The 15,309-nt window shown below is 47.0% G+C and overlaps 1 protein-coding gene across 1 annotated transcript in view; it reads left to right on the forward strand.

Annotated features, from left to right (window-relative positions):
* The window catches only part of CLSTN2 (calsyntenin 2), a 1,535,903-nt gene that overhangs the window by 1,488,789 nt on the left and 31,805 nt on the right, over nt 1-15,309 (forward strand). Inside the window, exons 13-14 of the mRNA XM_077290847.1 lie at nt 6,079-6,243; nt 6,530-6,675. Coding sequence (XP_077146962.1) covers nt 6,079-6,243; nt 6,530-6,675 — 311 coding nt within the window. The remainder of the gene's footprint in view (nt 1-6,078; nt 6,244-6,529; nt 6,676-15,309) is intronic.

Below are 15,309 nucleotides of genomic sequence, written 5' to 3' on the forward strand. Positions count from 1 at the left end.
TGACCTTCCAAGAAGGTCCAATGACAGGCTACCACAGAGCCTGAGCACCTTCAGGACCTTCCTGGAGGACCAATGGGTTTTGCTGCAGTATCAAAGCATGTGACCCTCGACCTCCAATAATAGATCTCACCCTGGGCATGCTCAGAAGGTGAAAAGCAGGGCTTAGTCCCAAAAGCGTCTGCTTGCCGCTGCCCAGCACCGGTCTTAATGGCAGAACCTGGAAGAACAGCAGTAACCAGGCACAGGGTATCTGCCTGAGTCAGTCGCTGGGACCGATGTCTCCGCTGAGCAGGCTCCACTGCGGCTGAAGAAGGATGGGAGACCGCAGTGGAGGTGGCTCGAGATTCCCCCTGTGCAGAGGTGGGAACTCGACACCTAACATTATCCCCCTCCTAGGGCCCCCCTCCTTGGACCTCGCTACGTTCGAATGCAGGAATGAGCTGCGGAGCTCGAATATGCTCAGCAGGCTCCCAGGACCTGTCCTCTGGGCCATAACCCCTCCAATCCACCAAATAAAATGTTTTGCCATGTACCAACTTGCACCCCAAGATAGCGTTCACCTCGTAATCATCCGAAGATGAACCTGATGTCCCGGCAGATGACTCAGAAAATTGGGACATGTATACGGGCTTTAAGAGGGACATATGAAAGGTGTCGGTGATACCCAGGCGTAGAGGAAGGGCCAGATGGTAGACCACAGGGTTAACCTGTTCGTGGACCTTGAAGGGACCCAAGTAGCAAGGTGCAAACTTAGTGGACTCAACTTGCAGACTGATTTTACGGGCGGAGAGCCACACTAAGTCGCCAGGAGCAAAGATTGGAGCGGGGCGCCGATGTGCATTGGCGGAGGACCTCATTCTCTCCTTGGAGGCCCGGATGGCATCCTGAGTGCGGTCCCAAATGTCCTGTGCTTCCACAGCCCAGTCTGCCACCCTGGAGTCAGCAGAAGACACGGGCATAGGCACAGGAACCCACGGATGCTGACCGTAATTAAGGAGGAATGGAGTCTGACCAGTGGAGTCGGCTACGGCATTGTTAAGTTCAAACTCCGCCCATGGTAGCAAGGATGCCCTGTCATCCTGCCTAGCAGAAACAAAATGTCGCAGATATGTGACCAGAGTCTGGTTGGCCCTCTCTACCAACCCATTCGTCTCGGGATGATATGCTGAAGAGAGTTTCAACTCAATGCTGAGTAGACGACAAAGCTCTCTCCAGAACCGAGATGCAAACTGGGGACCTCGGTCACTGACAATTTTGTCCAGCATACTGTGTAGGCGAAAGACATGTTTAATAAACAACGCTGCCAGAGCCTGTGCAAGAAGGTAGCCGTGGAAGAGGCACCAAATGCACCATTTTGGAAAAATGGTCGGTGATCACCCAAATAATGGTGCAGCCACGGGACTTGGGTAAGCCCACCACAAAGTCCATCCCGACCATCTCCCAGGGCCTGTCTACCACCGGCATGGGATAAAGTAAGCCAGCTAGCCGTTGTCGAGGAGACTTATTTTTGGCACAGGAGACACACGCCCGAATATAGTCTCCGACGTCACGGGCCATTCGGCCACCAGTACGTCCTCACCAGAAGCTCAGATGTCCTTTTGGTCCCAAAGTGTCCACCCACCCTGGACAAGTGAGCCCAAGAGAGAACCTCCGGTTGCAAATTTGCTGGCACGAAAGTCTTACCCGGGGCACAGGCTCTAGCGAAACCGGAGCCACGGTCCTCAGACTCTCAGAAGGGACAATAAGCAGAGGTTCCTCCTCCTCCTGCTCCGCTGATGACACTACAGAGCAGGATAGAGCATCGGCACAAATGTTCTTCTCCCCGGAGAGAAAATGGAGGGTGAAATGGAACCGGGAGAAGAACAGGGACCATCTGGCCTGGCGAGAATTTAGCCGCTGGGCAGTCTGAATATAGACCAAGTTCTTGTGGCCGGTGAAAACTTGGAAGGGAAAACGAGCCCCCTCCAAGAGATGTCTCCACTCCGAGAAGGCCAACTTCATAGCTAGCAACTCCCTGTCCCTGATGGAATAATTCCTCTCCGCCGGTGTGAAGGTCTTAGAGAAAAAGAAGCAAGGATGCTTCCGACCTTGAGCATCCTTTTGGAATAAGACTGCTCCAGCACCGACAGATGAGGCATCCACCTCCATTATGAAAGGTTTATCTACATCGGGGCGATGTAGAATGGGAGCACTAGCAAAGTGGGACTTAATAGAGAGGAAGGCCTTGGAGACCTCTTCTGACCACAACTTGGGATTTGCTCCCTTTTTGGTGAGGGCAACCAAAGGAGCTACCAAAGTTGAGAAGTGGGGAATGAACTGGCGATACTAATTAATGAACCCCATAAAGCGCTGCACCGCTTTGAGAGAATGGGATTCCTGCCAGTCCATCACAGCCTGTAGCTTGGCAGGATCCATAGCCAATCCTTGGGCCGAGATGATATAGCCCAGGAAAAGCAAAGACTCCTGCTCAAACACACATTTCTCCAACTTGGCATAGAGGGAATTTGCCCGTAGGAGGTTGAAGACTTTGCACACATCTCTCCAGTGGGAATCTATTTCTGGAGAGTAGATGAGAATATCATCCAGGTAGACTACAACCGAGGTGGAGAGCATATCCCGGAAGATATTGTTTACAAAGTCTTGGAAAATGTCAGGGGCATTACAAAGCCCAAAGGGCATCACCAGATATTCATAGTGCCCATCCCTGGTGTTAAAAGCTGTCTTCCATTCGTCCCCCTCACGGATGCGAATCAGGTTGTAAGCACCCCGCAGATCTAGTTTAGTAAACACTCTTGCTCCCCGAAGCCTGTCAAAAAGCTCAGATATCAGGGGCAGAGGGTACTTGTTCTTAATGGTGATGGCGTTAAGACCCCTGTAATCTATGCATGGACGTAATTCTCTGTTCTTCTTCTGCACGAAGAAGAAACCAGCCCCTGCAGGTGACACAGACTTCCTAATGAATCCCCTTGCCAGATTCTCCTGGATGTACTGAGACATTGCCTCCATCTCTGGGAGAGACAATGGGTAGACTCGACCCCGGGGAGGCTCAGCACCAGGCAAGAGGTCAATAGGACAGTCATAGGGGCAGTGAGGTGGAAGAGTCTCCGCAGCCCTTTTGGAGAACACATCCACATAGGGCCAATATTGCTTGGGGAGAGAGGAGAGATCTGCGGGTACCTCTGTAGTAGCAACCTGAACGCATTCCCTCTGACATCTACCCCCACAAGATTCACTCCATCCCAAAATCCTGCCTGTGGACCACTCAATATTAGGAGAGTGGTACCGTAGCCAAGGTATCCCTAAGAGGACCTCATCAATTCCCTCAGGAATGACGAGCAGAGATATTATCTCCTGATGAGATGGCGACATGGATAGAGTAAATGGGATGGTCTGGTGTGTAATCTGTGAGGGCAGTGTCAACCCATTCACCACTCGTACGGTCACTGGTTGGTCGAGCATCACCAGAGGTATTGCATGTCGCTGGGAGAAGGCAGAAGACATAAAATTGCTCTCCGCCCCGGAATCCACACAAAGCTCTACCGAATGAGTGGATGGGCCAATGGTAATTGTCCCCTTAAAGGACAATTTGGAGGCAAATGTCGCAGTGTCTAGTGAACCTCCACCTACTACCACTAGACGCTGACGTTTCCCCGACTGCTGAGGACATCCATGGCCTCATGTGACTCGGGTGCCTGGACCAGAGATTCAAAAGGTTTGGCAAAGGTGGGAGCCAGCCAAAACCTCTGCCTACACTGGGCTCGCTCTAACCTCCGCTCGTTAAAACGGAGGTCAATACGAGTAGATACAGCTATTAACTCCTCCAGTGTGGCGGGAATTTCCCTAGTGGCCAGAGCATCCTTAACATGGTCAGTCAGCCCCCTGCAAAATATAGGGATGAGGGCTTTATCTGACCACTCCAGCTCAGATGCTAAGGAGCGGAAGTGGATGGCAAAATGGCTGACCAAGGACGAGCCCTGAGTCAATGCCAACAGTTGGAGCGCCATATCATGGGTGACTCGAGGTCCTAAAAAGACCTGTTTCAGAGTGCTCAGAAACAGCGGAGCACTCTGCACCACATGATCGCCATGCTCCCACAGCGGCGTAGCCCACTCCAATGCCCTGTCTGACAGGAGAGACATAATGAATGCCACCTTTGCCCGCTCTGTAGGGAAACGTGCAGCCAGGAGCTCGAGGTGTATAGAGCACTGGCTCACGAAACCCCTACATGATTTGCCATTACCAGAGAATTTTTCTGGCAGCGGGAGGCGAGATAGGGTCGGAACAGGAGTGGCAGTGGACAAAGCTGCTGCAGCCACGCTAGCAGCCTGAACAGCTACTGCGGTAACATCCACAGCTGAGGTTGTGCACTTGAGAGCCGCCAACCTACCCTCCAGCTGCTGGATGTACCGCAAAGATTGCTGTTTGTCCGCCATTGCTAGCCAGACCCTGGCGCTAGTATTATGTTAGGGCTAGCGGAACGCACCGAGTAAATATAGATGTTATTATTGGTACGTTCGCAGCCCGGGGTCCACCGTGCAGGAGGAACCTGCTGCTAGCAAATGACGGCACTATATGGCGGTTTAAGCGAACTCTGTTACTTCACAGAGTCGCACGGAAACAACATGCTGTGCCCTGTTAACCCCACAGGAGTTCACAGCTAACTGCCGAGCTGAAGGCAGTCTGTGGTCACGCAAACATACAATCTCCTCACCGGAGGAGCCGGTATTCTAGGGGCCGGGGCCCTAAATCCACGCACACAGTCTCGCCAGAGGTGCCGGCATTCTAGGGGCTTATTTCAGCCGAGTTCCTGAACACACATAAATGTGACCACACTGGCGCATGCACATAACAGATTTGATACTGGGACCGACGTCTCCGCTGAGCAGGCTCCACTGCGGCTGGAGAAGGATGAGAGACCGCAGTGGAGATGGCTCGAGATTACCCCTGTGCTGAGGCGGGAACTCGACACCTAACACACACAAGTGACATTTTCCTTTATCTATTTTTTTTTATCATGAGTTTTTTTTTATCTGAAAGTGCTTATTCTTGACACTCGGCCTATACACACCTGTTATTTTGTAGGCTTTTGCCAATTTACTTGAAGGGTCTGTTCTATTATTTTATTCTATGTGAGGCTGCACAATTCCAATTATTGGGGTGGTGCAGGGAGCAATTACAGTCTCTAATAAGTCAGTGGCAATTTAATTGACAGTCTGCTTTGCAGCATTAGTGTGAGTATAGTGATTATAGCACACTTACTGTGCTGTGAGAGGTGTCGGTTACCATTTCCTTCATGACCCCATTAATTGGAAGAGTGTGACTGCAGAGAGATTATAACTTCATGTCGTGCTTGTATCCACTGCTCCAATAATCTGGCTAAATAAGATTTAAATGCCTACATCTGCAGGTAAATACCATTTTTGGAAATTATGGGATCCCCCTAAAGGCTTCTTACTGCATGTATCAATCCATATTAAAGCCATACAAACTTTTCCATCACTAGAAGTAAGGTTACAAAGTTGTTTAGCAGTTACCTTGGTTATTTTATTAAAGTTTCTATCTTTCAGCAATATCAAGACTTATTTTGTATGGAGCCATAAAATGACCTTAATAGAGTTCCTGCTTCTTCACAAGGATCCATGTACCTCAGAAAGAAAAAAAACTATGCATGCTCATCCAACTCCACATGCTCTGCTGCATTCTCCATTAGAAGAATTTCTTCTAATCTCCTTACTAAGGAGCAATGCAGCATCTGTGTACTGCCATAGAGGATCTGTGTCTCTGTGCATGAAGCCTAATTTGAACTATTCACAGAAAAATCTTTTCAAGACAATTGGAAGTGGCGATCCTCGCAAAAAAAGCAAACATATTGTACATTGGAAATGAAATAATCTTGAAAGAAAGATTACAGTTGGTCTTGTCAAAGTAGTGATCTTCTGTAGAAGTACAATGTAATATCTGCACAGAATTTTTATTTTTTATAAAAAAATGCATTGCTTGCTAAATAACATTCCAGATTAGTGTTTTTGATATTTTCTTTTGCAACTAACCAGTACTGTGCTGTATTTTTATCTTAAGGTGCAGTGGTAATGACAGAAACTTTACATCATTTGGATTTCTGTGATATCTTGATCACTGGTGAGGAACTGAACACTAAACAGGAATGTTTGGAGTTAGATCTCAGTGCCTTGCAAGGAAAACATCTCAATGCCACCAACTCAACTAAAGGCTATTCCATCTATGGTATGTATGGATGATAATATGCCTTTTGTCTTTTCTTCACAAGGAAACAAACTTCTATAACATATAAAATGTTTCTGTAACAAGTGGTAGCCATTAATGTTTTATCATATGTTACATAGTGTTGGAACATGGAGATCCAGGCGGAAGTGCTCAGATGTCTTCTTATAATCCATAGATCAGATACCCTGTATTTCTTGTAACTATAATAATAAATGTTTGCATGTTACATTATTTCTATTTTTCACTATGCTGTGACCCTTCAATCAACTTGTGCTAAATATTTCAGGTATAGACACAATGAAAAGCTATGAAGAGGTTTTACGTCAAGTTCGCTATCGTCATTGGGATTCTGCTTCTATCTTTGGTCGAAAATTTAAAGTCAGGTGTTCAGAATTAAATGGGCGTTACACAAGTAATGACTTCAATCTTGAGGTATGACCGTTTATAGATTGTGTAGACACTATTCTGTCCGCAACACCATGGACTTCTGAATCAGCTAGTACTTATTTAATTTGGGGTTGCTTAATATTTAAGAATCCCCAATTAATTGTACATGAATTCTTTATTATTTTTGGAGTAGGAGTAAATCTGGAATAGCCTGACCCTTATTTATTTGGCCTCTGTGTTGCACCCAAAGGATCAAGGTAAACACAGCCCATCCACCGAATAAATGCATCAAAAAGTACTGATTATGGAGCCAATTCATCAAACTGCTTTCTTCAGAATTCTGGTGTAAAACTGATTGAAATGTTGCGAAATTTTTTTGCTACTTGTGATTCGCAGCAATATTTGAAACTATTGTCATTTTTATGCCAGTTCTGGTCAACTTAGCCCAGTTGATTTTAAGAGACATACATCTTAATTAAGAGACATCTTAATTAGAAATGAGTGTAAATTACCATATATACTCGAGTATAAGCCGACCAGAGTATAAGCCGAGGTACCTAATTTTACTTAAAAAACCGAGAAAACTTATTGACTCAAGTATACGTTGAGGGGGGAGATGCAGCAGCTACTGGGTCTGGGAGTCTCCCCTCTCCCTGCAAGTCTCCCCTCTCACTGTCAGTCCACGAGTCTCCCATGGGGGTGTTTCTTACCCACTTCACAGCAGCGGTGGTGGCGGAGCAGCACCATCCTGTAATATATGGAGTCCTGGAGGTAGCAGCGTGCCGGTAACTTAGAGAGCAGCAGTATCAGTCGTGGAGGCAAGCGGTAGCCGTACGGCAGGTGGAGGTAGTGGGTGGCTTGTATTTTCACTGCGCACACTTCAATTCCGGTCCTGCTCATTATGGCTTATGAATATTCGTAACATCACCGGAAGTGAAGCGTGCGGCACTGAAAATAAAGGCCACCCGCAACATTCACCTGCTGTACGGTTACCACTTGCTCCATATGTAACCGGCACACCGCTATCTCTGGGACTCAATACATGCCAGGATCACACTGCTTGGCTGCTGCTGCTCTGAAGGAGGAGGTAAGAAACACCCCCGGGGAAGAGAGACGGCCCGGGGGAGATGCGAGACAGACCGGTAGGGGTGACTAGAGTATAAACCGGGCACTTTCAACCTAAAAAAAGGGCTGAAAATCTCGGCTTATACTAGAGTATATACGGCTTCTTGAAAGTTCAGAGTTTGCATCAGACAATAAGTGTCCGGTGATGAATGCCAAATACAGACTATTCGCAGAAGTCCAGTGCAATGTTCGGCATTCCATAGTTCCAGGGGAAGTCCATTGAATCTGAACTGAACTTTAGAATAAAGTTTGGGTCGGGTAGCAGAGTTTGAACTTTCATGGGTACGCTCATCCCTAATCTTAAGGAACTCTCTACATCTTACTCCAACTCTTGTTCATATAATGCTTGGGAAAAGAAGAATCACCAGTTGAATTTCAACGTCCAAACCATTTATGTTACTTTAAAAGAGGGACGAGGTAGAATGGCACTAGGTTTAAATGGCAATTAATATATCTTGTATAAGTCGTCTATTTTGCCGCCAGTTGGTGGTGATTCACACTCTTTAAACGTGGTGCTCAACAAAAATGTGTCATGAATAGTGTTGAGCGATACCGTCCGATACTTGAAAGTATCGGTATCGGATAGTATCGGCCGATACCCGAAAAGTATCGGATATCGCCGATACCGATACCCGATACCAATACAAGTCAATGGGACACCAAGTATCGGAAGGTATCCTGTATGGTTCCCAGGGTCTGAATAAGAGGAAACTCTCCTTCAGGCCCTGGGATCCATATTAATGTGTAAAATAAAGAATAAAAAGAAAAAATATTGATAAACTCACCTCTCCGACGCAGCCTGGACCTTACCGCTGTAACTGGCAGCTTCCGTTCCTAAGAATGAGCACTTGAAAGACCTTAGATGACGTTGCGGCCTGTGATTGGTCGCGTGAGCGGCTTACATCGCTAAGGTCCAGGCTGCGTCGGACAGGTGAGTATATCAATATTTTTTATTTTTATTCTTTATTTTACACATTAATATCGATCCCGATACCGATTCCCGATATCACAAAAGTATCGGATCTCGGTATCGGAATTCCGATACAGCAAATATCGGCCGATACCCGATACTTGCGGTATCGGAATGCTCAACACTAGTCATGAAGTATATATCATATGCGGAGAAAAAAATGAAAATGTGGCACTCACCAAGTAGTGTTGCGATAAAAGTCCTTTATTTTCCCATACCACGGGGTGAGGACATTATAGTAGGATGGCAGGTATAGTCGAGGGTGCACAGTGACAAAGTTGTCAAACTTTGTTTTGTCTTTATCCTGTCCTGGTCAGACAGGAGTTAATTCTATCTGCCTCTCTCTGGGGTGAGGGCGGCTATTTAGTTGCCTTATGACCGAGGTCCGGTGTCGGTGATAGTTCCCAGTCTCTCAGCCTGAGCAGCTGACCTAGGTTACTCTGTTAGTAATCATGTTTCTCTGTATGTGTGCCCGTTGGGTGTATATCCCGACTTGCTCCCTGACCTCTTTTTCCATCCTCCATTTTGGTATTACTTAGCTTGCTTCAGTTTTCTGACCTCCTGGCTTGTTTCTGACTACCCCTTCGGCTTTTCCTCTGGTATCGCGCTCCCATCTGGTTCTTACCTTTTGGCTTGCTTCTGACCATGTGTTTGCATAGCCCTCTGGTGCTATGTTTGACCGCTTGTTGCTGACTTGGCTAGTTTGACGATTCTGCTGCCACCTTGTGGTAGCCCTGCAGCTGCATTGCAGGTCTGCCCTGGGAGTGTGCAGTCTTACCTTCACTCTATTGCCATCTGGTGGAGCTTGCACAGACCTGCATTGCAGCTGCATGACAATATGTTCCCACAAGATCAGCCACCACAACATGTGTCTGTCAGTGGCTATCTAACCAGGGGCGTAACTACCGCGTTTGCAGGGGTTGCAATTGCGACAGGGCCGCAGTGCTTAGGGGCCCGCCCAGTCCAGCAGACTGGGCGGGCCCCTAAGAACTCTGAGCTACAAAATGGGCTGAAGATCCTTTAAATAAATCTTCTTTACAGGCCCTGGTGCGCGTGCACTCTCTCAGTGCATGCGCGATCACGGGTGGGACTGCACTTGTCCCGCAGCAGAGCCCCTCCACCGCAGAGAGCCGTACACCACAACTATGGCTGCAGCTGCTCTGTGCGCACAGGACCTGTGATGAGGTCACAGGAGGGGAGGAGTCGGAGTCACATGATCAAAGGCTTCCGTGTAGTGCAGGACAGTAGTGCAGTGCTGGTTGTCATCCTGCTGGAGGAGGGTAAGCTTTTGTGTGAGGTCAGGTGGGGTTTGTGTGGATGTAGCAGAGCAGTGTGTGTATGAGGTGTACAGAGCAGAGCCGTGTGTGTATGAGGTGTACGGAGCGGAGCTGTGTGTGTATGAGGTTTACGGAGCGGAGCCGTGTGTGTATGAGGTATACGGAGCGGAGCCGTGTGTGTATGAGGTATATGGAGCGGAGCCGTGTGTATGAGGTGTACGGAGCGGAGCCGGGTGTGTACGAGGTGTATGGAGCGGAGCCGTGTGTGTACGAGGTATATGGAGCGGAGCCGTGTGTATGAGGTGTACGGAGCGGAGCCGTGTGTGTATGAGGTGTACGGAGCGGAGCCGGGTGTGTACGAGGTGTACGGAGCGGAGCCTGGTGTGTACGAGGTGTATGGAGCAGAGCCATGTGTGTACGAGGTGTGCGGAGCGGAGCCGTGTGTGTACGAGTTGTACGGAGCGGAGCCGGGTGTGTACGAGGTGTACGGAGCGGAGCCGTGTGTGCAAGGTGTACGGAGCGGAGCCGTGTGTGTACGAGGTGTACGGAGAGGAGCCGTGTGTGTACGAGGTGAGCGGAGCCGTGTGTGTACGAGGTGTACGGAGTGGAGCCATGTGTGTAGGAGTAACTATGTGTGGCCATTATACTGTAGGCTATATCATGTGTGGCCATTGTACAGTATGGAGCATCATGTGTGGCCATTGTACAGTATAGAGCACTATGTGTGGCCATTGTACAGTATGGAGCACTATGTGTGGCCATTGTACAGTATGGAGCACTATGTGTGCCCATTGTACAGTATGGAGCATCATGTGTGGCCATTGTACAGTATGTAGCGCTATGTGTGGCCATTGTACAGTGTGGAGCACTGTGTGGCCATTATACAGTATGGAGCATCATGTGTGGCCATTGTACAGTATGGAGCACCATGTGTGGCCATTGTACAGTATGGCGCACTATGTGTGGCCATTGTACAGTATGGAGCACTATGTGTGGCCATTGTACAGTGTGGAGCGCCATGTGTGGCCATTGTACAGTATGGAGCACCATGTATGGCCATTGTACAGTATGGAGCACTATGTGTGGCCATTGTACAGTGTGGAGCACTGTGTGGCCATTATACAGTATGGAGCATCATGTGTGGCCATTGTACAGTATGGAGCACCATGTGGGGCCATTGTACAGTATGGAGCACTGTGTGGCCATTATACAGTATGTAGCATCATGTGTGGCCATTATACAGTATGGAGCACCATGTGTAGCCATTGTACAGTATGGAGCACTGTGTGGCCATTATACAGTATGGAGCATCATGTGTGGCCATTATACAGTATGGAGCACCATGTGGGGCCATTATACAGTATGGAGCATCATGTGTGTCCATATTTTTTTGTTTATAATTATTGTTTATGGAACAGTGTGATCAGCAGTGCTAAATGGGTGTGCTTGGGACGTGGATTTGGGTGTGACTAGTTGTGAAATGGGTGTGGTCAGAGGCGTGGCCTAAAATTGCCACGACCCCCTGCACGCGCCGCAAACTTTGTCCGTCTTTCTTTTCTTCAAAAGTTGTGAGGTATGGAGCACACATGTCATGTACTCTGCGGGCAGGAGCTTAGAGGTGTGGGACCAATGCACCAATTTATGGGATGCAGATTTCCGGCTGGGTGCGGCCATCCCATAATGATCCCCCATAGCCACAGAGCAAATATTATAGCCATATGCATAGTGGAGCAGAGTCTGGCTAGCTGCAGACATCCCATAATGATCCCACATAGCCACATAACACATATTATAGCCATGCACATACCCAGTCCACGACTAATTCTGTAATGGTGCTTGTATTACTAACGCAGATGACGTTTGTGTGTCGCCATTTCTAATTCACCTATATATTTTGGTATGGGGGGCCCCATTTGAAAGTTCGCATCGGGGCCCATAACTTTGTAGTTACGCCACTGTATCTAACCTCTCTTGGTTGAAAACACATACATCTTCTGACCATTTATGTGTATTGATGATAGGGAGAGGTAACTGTACGCAGAATGAAATTTTGGCTGGAAGTTATTTAAAGTACATGAGAACCTTAATGCTACTCTGACCTAGGAGTGAAAGGGTTGATCATTCAAAAATTGTACAAGCCACTCTCAGTGAGTTGCCAGCCAATAAGATAAAGATTACAGTAAAGTTTACCTGTTATTTGGGTGGAAATGTAATAAAAATACATATGGTTATATGGCATGTTAAATGCTATCCTACCACTTTTTAGGCAACCAATTTTATACCCCCCAGCTGCTTGTGTTTCTCTTGGCAGTACTATTTGCATATATCTCGAAGGCAGAAGACAAGTACTGTGCTGGAAGAGGTTGTGCTCCTGATTTCTTTTCTTTTACTTCTCACACTGCACAGCTTGAATTAGCAATGCTGATGTGCTATAAGAAACAATAAGAAACAAGGTGAAATGTGATGTACAGACAGAGGAGAGATAGCAAACAAGATTAAATGTCTATAGAAAGCAAAGAGGCAAGTTGAAATCAATTGGAGACTAGAAAGTTATACGGCAGATTCAGTAGCTTGTAAAAGTTTGGGCACCCCTGGTCAAAATTACTGTTACTGTGAACTGATAAGCAAGTTGAATATGAAATGATCTCTATAAGGCCTAAAGTTAAAGATGGCATATTTCCTTTGTTAGGTGAATATATACAGTACAGACCTTCTCATTTAAAGATTTTTCTGTATTTTCATGACTATGAAAATTGTACATTCACACTGAAGGCATCAAAACTATGAATTAACACAGGTGGAATTATATACTTAACAAAAAAGTGTGAAACAACTGAAATTTTGTCTTATATTCTAGGTTCTTCAAAGTAGCCACCTTTTGCTTTGATGACTGTTTTGCACACTCTGGGCATTCTCTTGATGAGCTTCAAGAGGTAGTCAGCAGGAATGGTCTTCCAACAATCTTGAAGGAGTTCCCAGAGATGCTTAGCACTTGTTGGCCCTTTTGCCTTCACTCTGCGGTCCAGCTCACCCCAAGGCATCTAGATTGGGTTCAGGTCTGGTGACTGGAGGCCAGGTCATCTGGCATAGCACCTCTCTCCTTCTTGGTCAAATAGCTTTTACACAGCCTGGAGGTGTGCTTGGGGTCATTGTCCTGTTGAAAAATAAATGATGGTCCAACTAAATGCAAACCGGATGGAATATCATGCCACTGCGAGATGCTGTGGCAGCCATGCTGGTTCAGTATGCCTTTAATTTTGAATAAATCCCCAACAGTCTCACCAGCAAAGCACCCCCACACCATCACACCTCCTGCTCCATGCTTCACGGTGGGAACCAGGCATGTAGAGTCCATCCGTTCACCTTTTCTGCGTCGCACAAAGACACGGTCGTTGGAACCAAAGATCTCAAATTTGGACTCATTAGACCAAAGCACAGATTTCCTTTGGTCTAATGTCCATTCCTTGTGTTCTTTAACCCAAACAAGTGTCTTCTGCTTGTTGCCTGTCCTTAGCAGTGGTTTCCTAGCAGCTATTTTACCATGAAGGCCTGCTGCACAAAGTCTCCTCTTAGCAGTTGTTGTAGAGGTGTGTCTGCTGGTAGAACTCTGTGTGGCATTGACCTGGTCTCTAATCTGAGCTGCTGTTAACCTGCAATTTCTGAGGCTGGTGACTTGGATAAACTTATCCTCAGAAGCAGAGTTGACTCTTGGTCTTCCTTTCCTGGGGCGGTCCTCATGTAAGCCAGTTTCTTTCTAGTGCTTGATGGTTTTTGCCACTGCACTTGGGGACACTTTCAAAGTTTGCCCAATATTTTGGACTGACTGACCTTCATTTCTTAAAGTAATTATGGCCACTCGTTTTTCTTTACTTAGCTGCTTTTTTCTTGCCATAATACAAATTCTAACAGTCTATTCAGTAGAATTATCAGATGTGTATCCAACAGACTTCTGCACAACACAACTGATGGTCCCAACCCCATTTATAAGGCATGAAATCTCACTTATTAAACCTGACAGGCACACCTGTGAAGTGAAAACTATTCCCAGTGACTACCTCTTGAAGCTCATCAAGAGAATGCCAAGAGTGTGCAAAGCAGTCATCAAAGCAAAAGGTGGCTACTTTGAAGAACCTAGAATATAAGACATAATTTCAGTTCTTTCAGACTTTTTTGTTAAGTATATAATTCCACATGTGTTAATTCATAGTTTTGATGCCTTCAGTGTGAATGTACAATATTCATAGTCATGAAAATACAGAAAAATCTTTGAATGAGAAAGTGTCCAAACTTTTGATCTGTACTGTATATATATATATATATATATATATATATATATTAGGTGTCGAGTTCCCGCCTCTGCACAGCTGGAATCTCGAGCCATCTCCGCTGCGGTCTCCCATCCTTCTCCAGCCGCAGTGGAGCCTGCTCAGTGGAGACGTCGGTCCCATCATCTGGCTCAGGCAGATACTCTGCACCTGGTTACTGCTGTTCTTCCAGGTTCTGCCATTATAGCCAGTACTGGTCAGTGGCTAGCAGATGTCTCTGGGACTAAGTCCTGCTTTTCCCCTTCTGAGCATGCCCAAGGTAAGACCTCTCATTGGAGGTCCTGAAGTTGCTCAGGTACTGTGGCAGCTCCCATTGGTCCTCTAGGAAGGTTCTGAAGTTGCTGCAGCTATAAAAGGGTCGCATGGCCTCATGGCCATGCGCTAGTATAAACATGTGTATGAGCTTTGCTATTGTGGTCATGGCTGTATGTGGACAGGGTTTGGCTGAAATAAGCCCCTAGAATACCGGCATCTCCAGTGAGGAGTTTTGTTTGAATGTATTCAGGGTTGGCTCATAGCCTCTAGAATTCTCGTTCCACCGGAGATTTGTGTTTTGTGTGCTTCTCTGAGTGCGTGACCACTGACTGCCATCAGCTCAGCAGTTACCTGCGTTCCCCTGTAACATTAACAGGGCACAGCGTTTTCTTTCTGTGCAACTCTGTGAAGTAACAGAGTTCGCTTATACCGCCATATAGTGCCGTCATTTGCTAGCAGCAGGTTCCTCCAGCACGGTGGACCCAAGGCTGTGAACGCACCAATAATAACATCTATATTTGCTCGGTGCGTTCCGCTAGCCCTAACATAATACTAGTGGCAGAATCTGGCTAGCAATTGCGGACAAACAACAATCTTTGTGGTACATCCAGCAGCTGGAGGGCAGGTTGGCGGCTCTTGAGCGCACAACCTCAACTGTGGATGTTACCGCAGTAGCTGTTCAGGCTGCTAGCATGGCTGCAGCAACTTTGTCCACTGCCACCCCTGT

Source organism: Ranitomeya variabilis, chromosome 2 (assembly GCF_051348905.1).
Source record: "Ranitomeya variabilis isolate aRanVar5 chromosome 2, aRanVar5.hap1, whole genome shotgun sequence".
Taxonomy (NCBI): Eukaryota; Metazoa; Chordata; class Amphibia; order Anura; family Dendrobatidae; genus Ranitomeya; species Ranitomeya variabilis.